The sequence below is a fragment of the Malaclemys terrapin genome, chromosome 12 (assembly GCF_027887155.1).
Source record: "Malaclemys terrapin pileata isolate rMalTer1 chromosome 12, rMalTer1.hap1, whole genome shotgun sequence".
Classification (NCBI taxonomy): Eukaryota; Metazoa; Chordata; order Testudines; family Emydidae; genus Malaclemys; species Malaclemys terrapin.
In genome coordinates, this window is record NC_071516.1 from 49,559,567 (window position 1) to 49,574,726 (window position 15,160).

The window sequence follows — 15,160 nt, forward strand, 5'->3', positions numbered from 1 at the left end:
TCTCGCCGCCCTGTACGTGGCCCAGAGCCCCATGCTCACGTGTCTGGTGTTCAACCTGCCTAACGACTCCGGCCTCCGGGTGGTCTGGTCCCGGGAGAAGCCAGGGTCCACTGCCCCTGATCCCCAGACCCTCACTAAGCAGTTCAACGGCACCGGCACGGGCACCGCCTCCAGCTCCATGCCTATCCTCACCCACGAGTGGGAAATCGGAGAGACCTTCACCTGCAAAGTGGAGCACTCAACCCTGCCCTTGCCCCTCATCAAATCGATCTCCAAGAAGCCAGGTAGGAGGAGAGCAGGGTCCCTAAGGGGAGAGACTCCCCTATCCCAGATCCCAGCAGGGAGGGATACTCCTTAAGGGGAAGCCCCAACCCCCAACAACCTGGATCCTGGCCCTGGGTCCCTTTGCGTCCCTACGTGAGATGGAGACCATCCTATCCCCCATCCTGCACTCCAGGACTACCAGCTCCCAGTCCCCAGCCCCTCCATTCTGGAGGAGAGAGGGGATGTTCCTACCCCCACGCATATCCACACACCCCATCCTTCTCCCCACGTGGCCCCAGCTGAGTGATGTGCATGGCTCCCCTGTGTCCTCCGTCCCCACCCACCCAAGGCAGGCACTCTGGCCCAGGCATCTACCTCCTGCGCCCCCACAATGAGGAGCTGAGCAGCTCCGAAGACTCGGTCAGCCTCACCTGCCTGGTGCGGGGCTTCTTCCCCGAGGACATCTTGGTGCAGTGGATGAAGAACCACAAACCCAACGAGAGCTTGGAATACCTCACCACCCCGCCCATGAAAGATGGAACCGGCGACTTGAACTTCTTCGTCTACAGCAAGCTGAAAGTCAGCAAGGCCAGCTGGAACAGCGGGGACATCTACACCTGCATCGTCATCCACGAAGCCCTCTCGATGAAGTTCACCCAACGCAGTGTCAGCAAAGTCTCTGGTAAATGAAGATGGCTCCTTCCAGCCCCACTGCTAGCATTGTCCAGTACAGCTTCCTGTAAATAATCTCTGTGCCCTCAATGACAACAAGTGAATAAATGGAACTAGTCTGAGCTCACCCCCGGTCTCCTTGTTGTGGTGTGACTGGGTGAAATCTGCGGGTCGCCCAAGGTGGACGAGGTCCCAGGTTGCAGGCTGGGAGAAGCCAAGATGCTATAAGGCTGGGGATGCCAATTCCCAGATCCTGCATGGGTGGATACATATATACCATGGATGGATGGGGAGATACATGGGTTGATGCCATGGAAGGAAGGATGGGTAGATATGTGGGTACATACACACCACAGAAGCAGTGATGGAGGGGGGGGTAAATGGACAGTTACACACATACATACTGCAGAGCCCATATCCAAGCCCAGCTGTGTTGGAAGGCCAGGTGTTCAGAGAGATTTTAGATGGATACATACATACTTCAGAGGGAAAGACTCATAGACCAACAGATATCACAGACAGAAGGAGAGAAAGAGAAAGAGATTATTATTTGGATTAAAGTAGCACCTCCACCCCCAACTCAGATAGGGCCCTGTTGGGCTGGGTATGGCACAGACACCGTGGGAGACAGGCCCTGTGTCAAAGGGCTCACACCTAAATAGAGAAAGAGGGAGAAGAAACAGACAGCAACAGGGGAAGGGACCTGCCCAAGGTCACATCTGTTACCGAGCTAGAAACAGAACCCAGGTGTTCTGAGAGTCCCACCCAGTCCCACTAGACTGTGCTGCACTGAGGGAATGATGGTTGTATGGTTCGCAGGTGCGGTGCCAATGGATAAGTGGATGGGGATGGATGGATAAATCTATGGTGAAGGTTGGAGGGGTACCCATTCTGAAGGATGAAGGGTTGGATAAATGGATGGTCATAGATGGACTGTGATAGATGGATGGCTAGAGGTGGAGATGGATGGATGTATAAATGAATGGGTGGGTGTGTGCATATCGTAGTGGATCAGTACCGATGGGGATGGATGGTGATGGACAGATGGATGGGCTAGTACAGATGGTGAGTGATAGATAGATGAGGATGAATGGATGGGTGAATATGGCAATGGATGGATGGACAACTGTGTATTAATGGAGACATATGGTGATGGATGGCTGGGGATGGATAATATATAAAGGCATGATAGATAAGTGGATGGGGTTGCATGTATGTTTGGAAGATATGGGTGAGGATGAATGGATGGATGGTGATAGGAAGATGAGAATGGATGGATGGATGGATGGATGGATGGATGGATGGATGGATGGGTATAGATCTATATGGATAGACGGAAGATATGGAAGACGGTTAGAGATAAGGATGGATGGAGAGTGGGATGGCTGGGTGGGTAGGTGGATCGGTGGATGGCCAAGCCATCCCTGGCATCTCATTGAGGCGAGATCCTCTCTAGGATATAACCCATGCATACCCGGGGGGCACCGTATCAGGATCAGCATTTACCCTACATCCCCTTCCACCCCAGAGAGGAGCTGATGCCCCATGGGGATTTTCCAGCCACAGTCAGTGGGGGGAAGGTAATTAAAATACCCTGACCCCCACACACACTCCTCTGCTGGCTAGGATGCTAAGGGGTCTCCCTTCACCCCTAACCCTCAGTGGCAGCTGTGGACGGGGAGATAGGACAAGAAACAGCAAACACCCCACAGCAGGGATCAGCTCCTGGGATTCAGTCCCCACAAAGTAGCAGCAGTAGTAGAGCTGTTATCTGGAGCAGACACTAAGCAGGGACTCACCTAAAGTCTCACTAGCTCTGGTGACATAGGGGGTCCAGGCAGTGGGGTGGGACAGATAATTCAGATGCCCCATCTCCTCTCAGCCCCTCACTCACACACCTTCCCCGCCCCCATGTGTGTATCAGCCCCAAAGCTGGATGGGCGGCTGCAGGGCTCAAACCCACCAGTGCCGAGCACAGAGCTCGCAGCTGGCATTACAGGGTGGGTAGCCTGCAGCGGCAGTGTTAGGGCTGTTATCCTGGGGCAGCGCAGGGGCACACAGAGTAAGAGAGTGCAGGGGGGTGGCTGAGAGAGAGCTCAGTCCGGTGCAGATGGACACACCCATAACACGGCATGACCCAGGGACCCTCCCACCTGGGCTGTCGTGTTTGTACACACAGAGAGACACACAACACAGAGAGACAAACATGCACCCACACAGATCCATGCACCTGTTCTCCAGACATCCCTAGGGCAGGGGGCTCAGTAGGGGGCACCATGCTCAGGGAGCAGCATCCTTCATGTCAAAGAGAAGCCTTAAATCCCATCCTTAAAATACTTGTTCCTCTGTTCATAAAAGAGACAGTGTTCAAAATCCCCACATCCCTCAGCCAAGGCAACTACCGGCTGCACCTGGGCAAGAGAGCCCGGTATAAACAGCCCAGAGGTGGCTGCGTTCCATCTGAACTCCTAGGTGTTTCGTTACATTGGGAGCAGGGTCATAGAGGCACACGTGTGAAATCCATCCATCCTGGTCTTTAGGGAGCTCCCCCACCATGGCAGCATCCCAGCACCTCGCACACCTCAGAGCGATCCTGAGCCACCTTTCACAGGCAGAGAAACTAAGGCACAGAGAAATTCAACAGGCGTCCAAGCTTCAGTGCGAGGGTGTAGGGCCATGGTCACATGGGACAAGTGAGATGAGAGCTGGGAGGCTCTACATCCTTCATTTCATCACAGCGGGCAGCGGTGGGTGGATGGGTGGAGGGGTGCGACTAGGGATGGATGGAGGTGTCTAGAGATGGATGGAGGATCGATGGGGGTGGTTTGTGGTCATGGATTGACGGAGGTATCTAGAGATGGATGGGTGCAGGCATGGATATATGGATAGAGGTGTCTAGGGGTGGATGGATGGATGGTTTGTGTTCTTTAATTAATAGAGTGGTGAATGAGGATGGGCAGATAGATGCATGCATCTAGAGATGGATGAATGGAAGAGGGGTGTCTAGGGATGGAATGATGGATGGTTTGGGGTCAGGGATAGATGGATGAATCCAGAGATAGATGACTGGAGGGACGGAAGGATGGGTAGAGAAGGGGATAGGTGGGTTGGTGTTGGATGCACAGTCCGAGCTCTCTCTGTCACAGTGGCTGACTCAGAGTTGACGTCTCTTTCTCTCCCCCCAACAGAGGTGATCGTGTCAGGTGAGTTTTGCAGCGAGGACGGAGACGAGGAGCTGGACGGCCTCTGGTCCACCATCTCGGTCTTCATCACCCTCTTCCTCTTAAGCGTCTGCTACAGCGCCACCATGACCCTGTTCAAGGTGAGAGAGAGAGAATGAACGTAAGAACCAAAGAATGAATGAGTTATGACAGTAGATAGTGTAACCATGCTGCCTTTGGTGGGACACTTCTGAGAGTATCAATTCCGGACAAATTTCTTAGAGAAAGGCAGTTACAGCCCAAGGCTGGGATTTCTACACTTCTAAGGCAAACCAAACCAGCGAAACAGAGAGGACTTTGGTTTAACCTCACTGGCTAACCGTAAGTCATACAAGCAATTCGCTTAGACACTCCAGTTTCCCAGAATCACCACCAGTGCCACTCGTTATGGGGACGAATGGTTATGAAAACCAATACCCCAGTAAAAGAAAAAAGGTTCTCCTGATCCCAAAGGGCCAAGCCCCAGACCCAGGTCAATACATAAGTCAGATCTTACCCACAAATTACGCTGTTGCCAATCCTTTAGAATCTAAAATCTAAAGGTTTATTCATAAAAGGAAAGAAATATAGATGAAAGCTAGAATTGGTTAAATGGAATCAATTACATACAGTAATGGCACAGTTCTTGATTCAGGCTTGTAGCAGTGATGGAATAAACTGCAGGTTCAAATCAAGTCTCTGGAGTACATCCCCAGCTGGGATTGGTCATTCAGTCCTTTGTTCAGAGCTTCAGTTTGTGGCAAGGTTCCTCCAGAGGTATGAAGCAGGATTGAAGAAAAATGGAGGGGTTTTCAGGCCCTTTTATATTCTCTCCCCGTGAAAGGACACCCCTTTGTTCTTATTGTGGAAAATCACAGCAGCAAGATGGAGTCTGGATTCACATGGGCAAGTCACCTGTCCATGCATGACTCAGTTTGCAGGCCAACGCCATTGTTTACATGTTAGTTTGAACGGTCCCAGGAAAGCTCAGATGTGGAATGGCATCTCCCAAAGTTCATTGTCAGCAGGGCCAGCCCACAACATTTTGGCACCTGAGGCGGGGAGCTCAAATGACGCCCCCATGCATCCTCGCTTGGGCCAAGACTTTGAAAGGTCTCAATTCTGCCTTCTTCCTGTTCTACTCCTCTCATGGTACTGCTCTGCTACTACCCCAATAAAGGAGAACTAACAACTTAAAATGCTTTGTTCAAAAATGTTAAGTAACACTTAACTTTCAAACGCCTGAACAGCAAATGTAACTTTTCTTGTCTCCATAGTAAACACTGGCATTTTTATCTGTCTGAATAATCAAAGTGGTGCTTTCCGTGCCTTCTTGGTTGCAGAGATCTGAACTGCTTCCTGGAGGTCCACAGTCTGGGCCAGCTCATGCTCTATTGAAATGGTTGCAAGGCCGACCAGCCTCTCCTGTGTCATTGTAGAGCATCGATGTGTTTTTATTAACTTCAGCTTGGATAAGCTGCGTTCTCCACTGGCAACTGTTCCAGGAAGTGTTAGAAGTATGCACAAAAGCATTTGGAAAGAGGGTGGTCATCTTATTTGTGCACATATATTCCAGAACAGCCTTTGGAGTTGATCCTGCTGAAATGTATCTTGAAAGGGCTTTCAGTTCATTGCCTAAATCACTCGCATCAATATCGTGCATGACATCATGTGTCAACACTGTCTCTAGTGCCCTGCATTGATGGTGTAGGTCTTCTTCAGGTATAGTGAAGAGTTTTGGAATATCATACAACATCCCAAACATACTGCTGTGTTCCTTGAGCTGCATGAAACGTTCTTCAGCTGACTGCATTGCACAATCTAGCACCTTTTTAAAGAATTCAACTTTGAATTATTGTTTGGTGTCTCTTATGGGATTATCCCATGCCTCGTAATCTTCTTCTTCGGTGACTCTTGTATTCTTGAATGGGTGGGTAAATAGCTTCAGTATGAAGTTCCTCTGCCAACTTCGGTGCACTCTTCAGAACGTTTTGAAATCCCTCATCTGACGTCTGTATAATTTTAGGTATGATTTTGCTTTGTCCAGTTGTCCAGTTGTTCCATGGCTCCAGATATATCAAGGTCAACACCTTGGAGTTTCTTGCTCACAACATTTATTTCAAACAGTATGTCATGCCACAACATTAAGCCACACAGAAATTTGAAGTTAGGTATGTTTCTGGTGATTCCATTTCCCTCTGCCACTGTTCTCCCACGAACAGTTCCTGTCATGGCATTATCCTCCATAATGGCAACTATGGCATCATCTATCTTCCCAATTTGGTGTTTGATAGGCTTTATCGCCTCCACTTGACTTTCCCATGGTGTGGCACTCAGTGGTTTCAGTGTCAGAGAGGATGTTCCCAGATGTTCTTCAAAATTTGCCATGGATGAGTTGATGCAGAGAAAAATACAGAGATGCTCTGAACTACATTAAAAAAACCAGCAGCCTCACTAGAAGCTGATGCTGCATCACTGACCACCAAGTTCAGTGAATGAGAACTTCATGGGACAAAAAAGCTCAAGGGTTTAACTCTCGGATCCGTGTCTGCACTCATCTGTTCTTTCCTCTCATGTTGGCACCATTATCGTAGCCCTGACCTCTCATGTCAGCTATTGCAATTCCTGTATCTTCCAGCTTTTTAAGAAGCACATTTGTCATACCAGCTCCTATAGTATCATCAATGTCAATAAATTCTAGAAAATGCTCTCTGACAGTCACCATTGCAGGGACATTTTCACTAGGTTCTGTTGTTGTTACAAAACGCACCATTAAAGTCATTTGTTCCATATGGCTGATGTCAGGTGTGCAGTCCAGAATAACAGAGTAATATCTTGCTGACTTCAGATCTGCCACAATCTTCTGTTTGACTTTTGTTGCCAGTAACTGTATGATCTCATTTTGAATTGTTTTTCCGAAGTAGTGGTGTGTGCACATTTCTTGGGTGGTGACTCTTCTTAGATGCTCCTGGAGAACAGCATCAAACTCAGCCATCAGCTCCACAATTTTAAGGAAGTTTCCATCGTTTGGCACATACAGCTGATCGAAAGTGCCACACAGTGCTAGGTTTTGGTTAGCAAGCTTCTCACAGTGGCAATGAGCCTTTTCAGAACATTTTGCCAGTAAAGAGACTCTGATGCAATCTTCTCTTGATGCTGATCATCTCTGGTGGCCTTTAACCTTAGTCTCATCTCAAGCTCTTTCCACCTATGGAATGCTCTCTGGTGATTTGCTGCCTTCTCATGTCATGCCAGATTTCTAGCCAGATTTTCCCAGTCCTTTGTTCCTGTAGAACGCAATGTGGCTGGAACATTAGACTGGAAGAGTTTGCAACAAAAACAGTATACAGCATTCTGGGTTTTTGAGTACATAAGCCATGGCCTCTCCACTTTGTCACCATTGGGGATTTCATGCCAGTAATGTGTTGGATGGAAACTTCTATTTTCATTGTCTTTGGGGATCATGAAGTTTTTCACTTGCTGTGGCCCCTGCAGTACAAGGAAGTCCCTCAGGCTACTGCTCAAGTGGGTCCACAGTCCTGGATCATCTAGACTTAAGGAACTAAACAAAGCAGCAGCTGTTTCTTGTGCCTCCACCACACTCTTCTCTGATCTACACTTTTCTTCAGGCATGTGCATGGTTACATCCATTTGAGATGGAGATATGGATGCTGCAGTAGCTGCCAGGTCACCTGCACTCTGACTAACTGGAAGATCAGGCATCTCCTCACCACTCACATCCTCCCTGGGGCCGGAAGGCTCCCCGTGAACATTTGTGTCTATGTATCTCAGGAGAGCTCCTTCCTGCTGAGATAGAAAACCTTCCTTTGCTTGCTTTCTTTTTCTGAATGCTGCCCCAGAGGGGCGTTTTCTTCTTCCACTCATGACTGATGTTCTGTGCCAGCTAGAGTGGCTCTCAACACTCAGTTGAAGGGGACAAATAAGCAGGCTGGTAGCAGGGCCCAAGTGAGGGAAGATATCAACATCTTAAGGGCCTAACTGGCTCCTACTACTTCAGTTGACTGCCAGTTCTCCTCAAGGGGGTTCAGGGAAGCAGCAGGAAACAGGAAGCTCCCTGAGAAGCTGGTGTGAATCAGTCCAGGCTCCCGGGGGTGCTGGAGAGGTACATAAGAGGCTCCTCCTCCTCTCTCTCCCTGCAGCTCCTGCTGCTTTCTGTTCTTCCCTCTCCCCTTTTCTCCTGCCTGCCTGTTACGTCTCTTGTGCCCCCCTCCCTCCAGCACAGCACTCCACCATCGCTGTGCATCTACAGCAGAAAGAATACATAGGCACCCGCAGCAGACACAATTTTCTACACTCTGGGTCCTAGTGGCGACCCCCCCACACACACACACAGTCTGGCACCTGAGGCAGACCCCTCACTTCGCCTCATGCTAAGGCCAGCCCTGCTTGTCAGTTAAGTGTTTCTTGATTGGGCACTTACAGAAAATAGTCCTTTCTCAAGAAACTGACCAAATGCTTCACTGAGGCTACTTAGAATCAAAACACATTGAGGTACAAGTACAGAGCCAATATTCATAACTTCAACTACAAAAACGATACACACTTACAGACAGCACAATCATAACCAGCAAATCATCACCTTGTCTTAGACACCTCACTCCACAACCTTTGTACAATATTTGCTGCTACTATAGAACAGTGGTTGCAACAATGATCTGTACGGTCACAGTTTCTGTCAGTAACGTCACAGAGGGCAGCATGGAAGGGAAAGAAAGAAGAGAAGGAAGGAGAAGGAAGAATGGGTGAATAAGGCAGAGACTGAATGAATGAGACACAGGCATAAAAGCAGGAAGAAATGACACAGACAGACAGAGCAGCTCCCCCCAGCGCTGACCCCTCTCACCTTTGCTCTCTCTGTCCCCTGCAGGTGAAGTGGCTTTTCTCTGCCATGGTGCAGCTGAAGGAGGCGAGTGGCCCCGAGTACAAGAACGTGATCCAGGGCGTGGTGTAGGGGCCACTGCCCCCATCCCCCCGGAGACAAGGGGCCGGGACTCCCGGCTCCATTGGCAACACCACCCTGAGTCCCACAGCTGCCCCCACTAGCACTGTGCCCCTGGGAGACCCCCCTGGGGGGAGACAGGACCTCACCTCAGGTGGCCTAATCAGCCCACAGCCCCTGGGGATGCTGCCCTGCGGGGAGCTTGGCTGAGACCGGACAACTCGTATCATGCAAGAAACCAGTGCCCCTAGGGAGGAAACAACCCCTCTCCCAATTCCCACCCTCCTGAGCCCAACAGTCCCTACTCTGGGACTGGATCAGAGCCAGCGCTCCCTAGAGGGGAAAGGCCCCATGTCTCTTCCCCACCCCCTGCGCCAGCCAGCCCCCTGCCCTGGGGCAGGACCATAGCCAGAGTGGTGTCTGTCATGCTGTATGTTGCATATTTAGCTCTTCGTTGGGATTTTTGTGTGTGGTGTGTGTGTGTGACTTTTGTTGTGTGCACTGAGTGACAATAAATAAATAAATAAATATACAAATCAGGCTCCATCTCATTCATAACCTCCATCCCTGACTTTCAGGGACCCCTGACACCCTCCAGAGGGGCATGTCCTGTCTGTAGGGGGAGCCTCCGGGCATGGAGAATAAAATGATGGACGCCCACTGAATCGGCCCCATTCGGAGATAGGGGGCCTAGCTACAAACCCAGAGAGCTGGGGCTTCGTCCCTCAGCCTATACAGGCTGGGACAGAGGGGCAGGAAGGGGAGATCTCTGGGGCAGGGAAAGCCACTGATCAGATAGGGGGGCATGCAAGAGAGAAAGAAAGAAAGAAATGGATGTGTATCTATGAGGATGGACGGATGCATAGATAGATACCGGGGCACTGAGACATACAGTGGGTAGCGTTCTCCTTGGTTAAATCCCCCAAAACCACCCTAAAATGCAGCTACCAATTTTAAACTCATTTTATTTTGGATCAAACACAAAATTCCTGTGTAAGTTGCAAGTTAAAGAAAGGAGCCAATGAGACCCTTCTCCTTTTCCAGAGTCCAGGTTGACCAGAGCTTGGGACACAGATGTGCGCACACACACACACACACGGAAATCCAGTCCCTGCTATGGAACGGGGGTGGAGGATTGAGGGGCACGGGGCTGAGTTCAAGCTGCAGCATGGGCTGCCCCATGGGGATGTCCGGGGAAGGACTGTGCCCTCCCTGCTCTGGGCTGTGTGGAGCTCAGACCCTTCAGCGGCCGTTGTCGCGCCCTCTGAGCTGCCGTGGAACATGGTCCCTCCAGGTGTCCGGAGGGAGGGCAGGAGCCCGGGAGGGCTGAAGGTGGAGGGAGGGAATGAAGAGGACGAAGCAGTGCTGGCCACCTCCTAGGAGCCTGGAGCCGGACACTCCCCACACCTGTGGGACACAGAGAGCAAAGAGGTTCAGCCATTGGACCCGGCGTTGGGCTCACACCCAGCATCCTACGCTGGGAGAGCAAGGCCAGAAGGGACCTGTGGGACCATCTAGCCTGTCCTGCTGGCTTCTTAATTAGTGATCATTCATTTTTGGTCATTGATCATTAATTGCTGATTATTGATAAGTGATTATTATCAGTTGATAATTCCTAGCACCTTATTGATGGTTGGTGCTTGATCCTTGATTGTTTAACATGAATTACTGATCTGTGAGTGTTGATTATTGATAATTCATTGCAGATTAATGGCTATTCAACATTAATTACAGATCACTAGGTACTGACCAGAGACAGCCAATCCCTGATTACTGATTTCTCGGTGATAAATGATTGGAATTGATAATAGACTGTTGATTCATTTATTGATCACTGCCGCAGCAACCCTGATGGGAACTCGTTAATTAGTGATGACGGGTGGTGGATTATTAACAAGTAATCATTCCTGATTATCTCTGATTGATCGTTGCTCACGGTGAGGAATCAGGGCTGGCAGCAGAGCCAGTCCCAGGCGACCTGACGCGCGCACCCGGCCTGTAGCTGCCTGATCGGCTCCGCCCTGATTGCTGGGCAGAGTCAGCAGACCGGCTCAGAACCCAGCAGAACTTCAGCCGTTGCCCAAAGTATTTCCCCAGGGCTGTGATAGCGGCTGTGTCGGATTGTTCCAGTCCAGAACTGGACACAAGACTCCAGCTGAGGCTGTATCAGCGTGGAGCAGAGCGGAAGAATTACTTCTCGTGTTTTCCTTACAACACTCCTGCTAATACATCCCAGAATTTGGGATTTTATTCCAACAGTATTACATTGTTGATTAATATTTACCACTATGACCCCCAGATCCCTTTCCACAGTACTCCCTCCTAGGCAGTCATTTCCCATTCTGTGTGTGCTACTGGTTGTCCGTTCCTAAGTGGAATACTTTGCATTTCTCCTTATTGAATTTCATCACTGAGTGTGGGTGACTGAGTAGTTCCCGAGGGTGGTTGGTGGCTGATGGGGGGATAGATTACTGAGCGCTGGTTATTGCTAGAAGCAGTGAAGCGTGACCATGAAGGTAGCTGTGACTATTACCTTAGCCAGCGTGACGCCGGCGCTGTACAACAGGCTGAGCAGGAAGAGAGCAATGAAGACAACAGGTGTCCAGAGACCGTCAGATTCCTCCTCTCCTCCTTCAACATAGACGCCGTGGTCCTCCACCAGGCAGTGAGGAGCTGGGGATGAGATAAAAGGGCCGGTTAGAGAGGCCTCTTCGTTAAGCCAAGGAGCTGAGTGGGCCCAGCAGGGAGCTCCGATCTGTGCTCGTGGCAGGAGTTCCTGTCCAGGGCCAGAGACAGAGGGTTCCCGGCCAGGAGAGACCAGCAGGCTGCAGGTGGAGACCCCCCATCACAGGCTGCAATTCTCAGAGCAGCCTCAGGGATTTCAGCCCCCACCTTCCATCAAATTTCTCGCCCTTTGGCTCGTTTGCAAACCCCAGCCAGCGGCACGACATGCCCCTCCCCGAGCATGCCCTCCCCCTCCCTTGGCCAGCCAGGGAACTGGGCTGAGACCTGCCAATGCATAACTCAATGGGGCCATGCACACCCATCAAACAGCAGCATCTTCCCAGTCAATGCCCGCTTCAGCCGTGCTGGGACCGGTTCCCGGACAGAAGAGGCACCAATTCCCCCACCACCAAAAATCCCTATTTTGGGGACCTGGACAATTTACCCCAGAGCTGTTCTGAGACCTCCCCCAACTCGCACCATCCCAGAGGGAGTGTAATCCAGTGAACAGAGCACTAGGATGGGACTCAGGACCCCCATGGGTCTATTCCCAGCTCTGTCATTGACCTTGCAGGACCTCAGGCAATTCACCTCCCCTCTCTGTGCCTCAGTTTCCCTTCACACCCTTTCTCTGTTTGGACATTAAACTCTTCTGGGCAGAGACTGTCTCTTACTCTACGTGTGTGCAACTCCTAGCACATTGGGGTCCCAAACTCAGTGGAGACCTCTACACACGACTGTAATACACCTAATAACAGGGTCATCTGACGGGAACAACTTTTAAGCTACTATCCGCTTGGACTCCATTGCAACCCGTGCTCCGAGAAGGGGGAAGATCTGTCATCCATCGCCACATTTGGGCAACACCTACAAAAAGGGGAAAGGCATGGCCACCCCTTCACCAACACCCTGAGCTGCCCCATATTGTCAGGATGCTGGAAACAGAAGTGATGGCTCCCAACTGATTTCTCATTTGGAGCGACTGCCACCGTCACACAGCAGTGACCTCAGTCCCTGTAGGCAGACGTCTCCATTGCCCATTTCTAATTCCTTGAGCCGTCTGTATTGTTGTGTCATGGGGACTGAGTAAAGCACTCTCCCAACTCATTGTACATGGGATACCACTCAGTAGGAGCCTCTTTCACTCACCGCCAGCCTGGGCTCCATTGGGAACCTATTCCCAAGAGTTGGAAGGACTCACAGCCCAGCATTCCCTGAGCCCATCCATGTGTCTTGTCAACAGCAGGAACGCCCACTGGAAATGGCCTGGAGCCTCCTCAACTTAGTACACTCCTTCTTACTCAAAGGGCTGGCATGAGAGGTCTCAGCTGTGTGGATGTACCAACTGAAATCTTAATTCACTCACCAGCGCACTGTATGGCCTGGGCCATAGAGTTCAGTGGTGGATAATTGAAGTAACCTTCCTAGCTCTGAAACCTTGACTGATGCCTTTGTAGATCTTAAGGCAAGAAGGGACCATTACAGCAATGAGCCTGACCTCCTGTATACCACAGGCCTGAGAATCTCACCCAACTACCCCTCTATGGAGCCCAATGACTTGTCTTTATTGGGAGCAACGGACCCCAGGCTGGATGTACAGATCTTGAGATGGAGACTCCACCACTTCCACTGGAAGTTCATTCCAATGGGTCCCTTCCAGATTTTGTGCCTGTCACGGGGTGTGCAAACCCGCACTAGCCAAGACAGGGTTAATCCCACCCTAGTGGGGGAGGAAGTCCTGCCCCTCAGACCATGCTAAGCACGCTCCAAATGCTGTGCTGGTGTACAGAAGAGCAGCCCAGCGCAGTCTGCACTGACTGCCAAGGAGGAAGGACTCAGTCGAGGCTCCAGCCCAGGGGCCATTACAGCCCTTGCCTGCGGAAGGCAGAGATCTAGAGACACACACCAGAGACCTGTTGCCTACAGCTGACAGCTGGAGTCGGAGTCCCAGGGAATTACCTGCGCCGAGCAGCCCGGAGACCCCGACGTGATATGGACTGCAGCTTCAGGAAGCCCAGTCGGAAGTGACCCAGGGAGGTGGAGGGAGTGGTATCTCCCACCCGTGTAAGGTCAGCATGTTGCAGTGTTGCAGTGACGGGAGGAAACAATAACAGAATATGTGGAAATGGCAGAGGTGCTTAATGACATCTGTGTTTCGGTTTTCACCAACAAGGTGTGTGGCGATTGGACGTCTAACATAGTGAATGCCAGATGCTAAAATAGGGAAAGAACAAGTTAAAAATTACTTAGATAAGTTAGTTGGCTTCAAGTCATCAGGGCCTGATGAAATGCATCCTAGAATACTCAGGGAGCTGACTGAGGAGATATCTGAGCCATTAGCAATTATCTTTGAAAAGTCATGGAAGATGGGAGAGAATCCAGAAGACTGGAAAAGGGCAAATATAGTGCCCATCTATCAAAATGAAAATAAAGAGAACCCGGGGAATTACAGACCAATCAGCTTAACTTCTGTACCCGAAGAGATAAGGGAGCAAATAATTTGCAAACATGTAGAAGCAAATAAGGTGATAAGTAACAGCATGGACTTGTCAAGAACGAATCGTGTCAAACCAAACTGACAGCTTTCTTTGACAGGGTAACAAGCCTTGTGGATGGGGGGAAAGCGGTAGATGTGGTATATCTTGATTTTAGTAAGGTTTTTGATACTGTCTCACATGACCTTCTCATAAACAAACTAGGGAAATGCAACATAGATGGAGCTACTATAAGGTGGGTGCATAACTGGTTGGAAAACCATTCCCAGAAAGTAGTTATCAGTGGTTTACAGTCATGCTGGAAGGGCATAATGAGTGGGGTCCCACAAGGATCAGTTCTGGGTCTGGTTCTGTTCAATATCTTCATCAATGATTTAGATGATGGCATAGAGAGTACACTTAGGCCTGGTCTACACTACGACTTTAATTTGGATTTATCAGCGTTAATTCGAATTTACCCTGCACCCGTCCACACAACGACGCCATTTAATTCGAAATAAAGGGCTCTTTAAATCGATTTCTGTACTCCACCCCGACGAGCGGAGTAGCGCCAAAATCGATTTTAACATTTCGAATTAGGGATAGTGTGGCCGCAATTCGATGGTATTGGCCTCCGGGAGCTATCCCACAGTGCATCATTGTGACCGCTCTGGACAGCAATCTAAACTCGGATGCACTGGCCAGGTAGACAGGAAAAGCCCCGCGAACATTTGAATTTCATTTCCTGTTTGCCCAGCGTGGAGAGCACAGGTGACCACAGATAGCTCATCAGCACAGGTAACCATGCAGGCCGATAATCGAAAAAGAGCACCAGCATGGACCATACGGGAGGTACTGGATCTGAT

The 15,160-nt window shown here is 50.2% G+C and overlaps 1 gene segment (V, D, J or C); it reads right to left on the reverse strand.

Moving 5' to 3' along the window:
- Positions 1 to 10,338: 10,338 nt before the first annotated feature.
- The window catches only part of LOC128846276 (Ig heavy chain C region, membrane-bound form-like), a 31,639-nt gene continuing 26,817 nt past the window's right edge, over positions 10,339 to 15,160 (reverse strand). Inside the window, 2 exon segments of the C gene segment in view lie at positions 10,339 to 10,503; positions 11,630 to 11,769. Of these exon segments, the coding sequence occupies positions 10,339 to 10,503; positions 11,630 to 11,769 (305 nt within the window).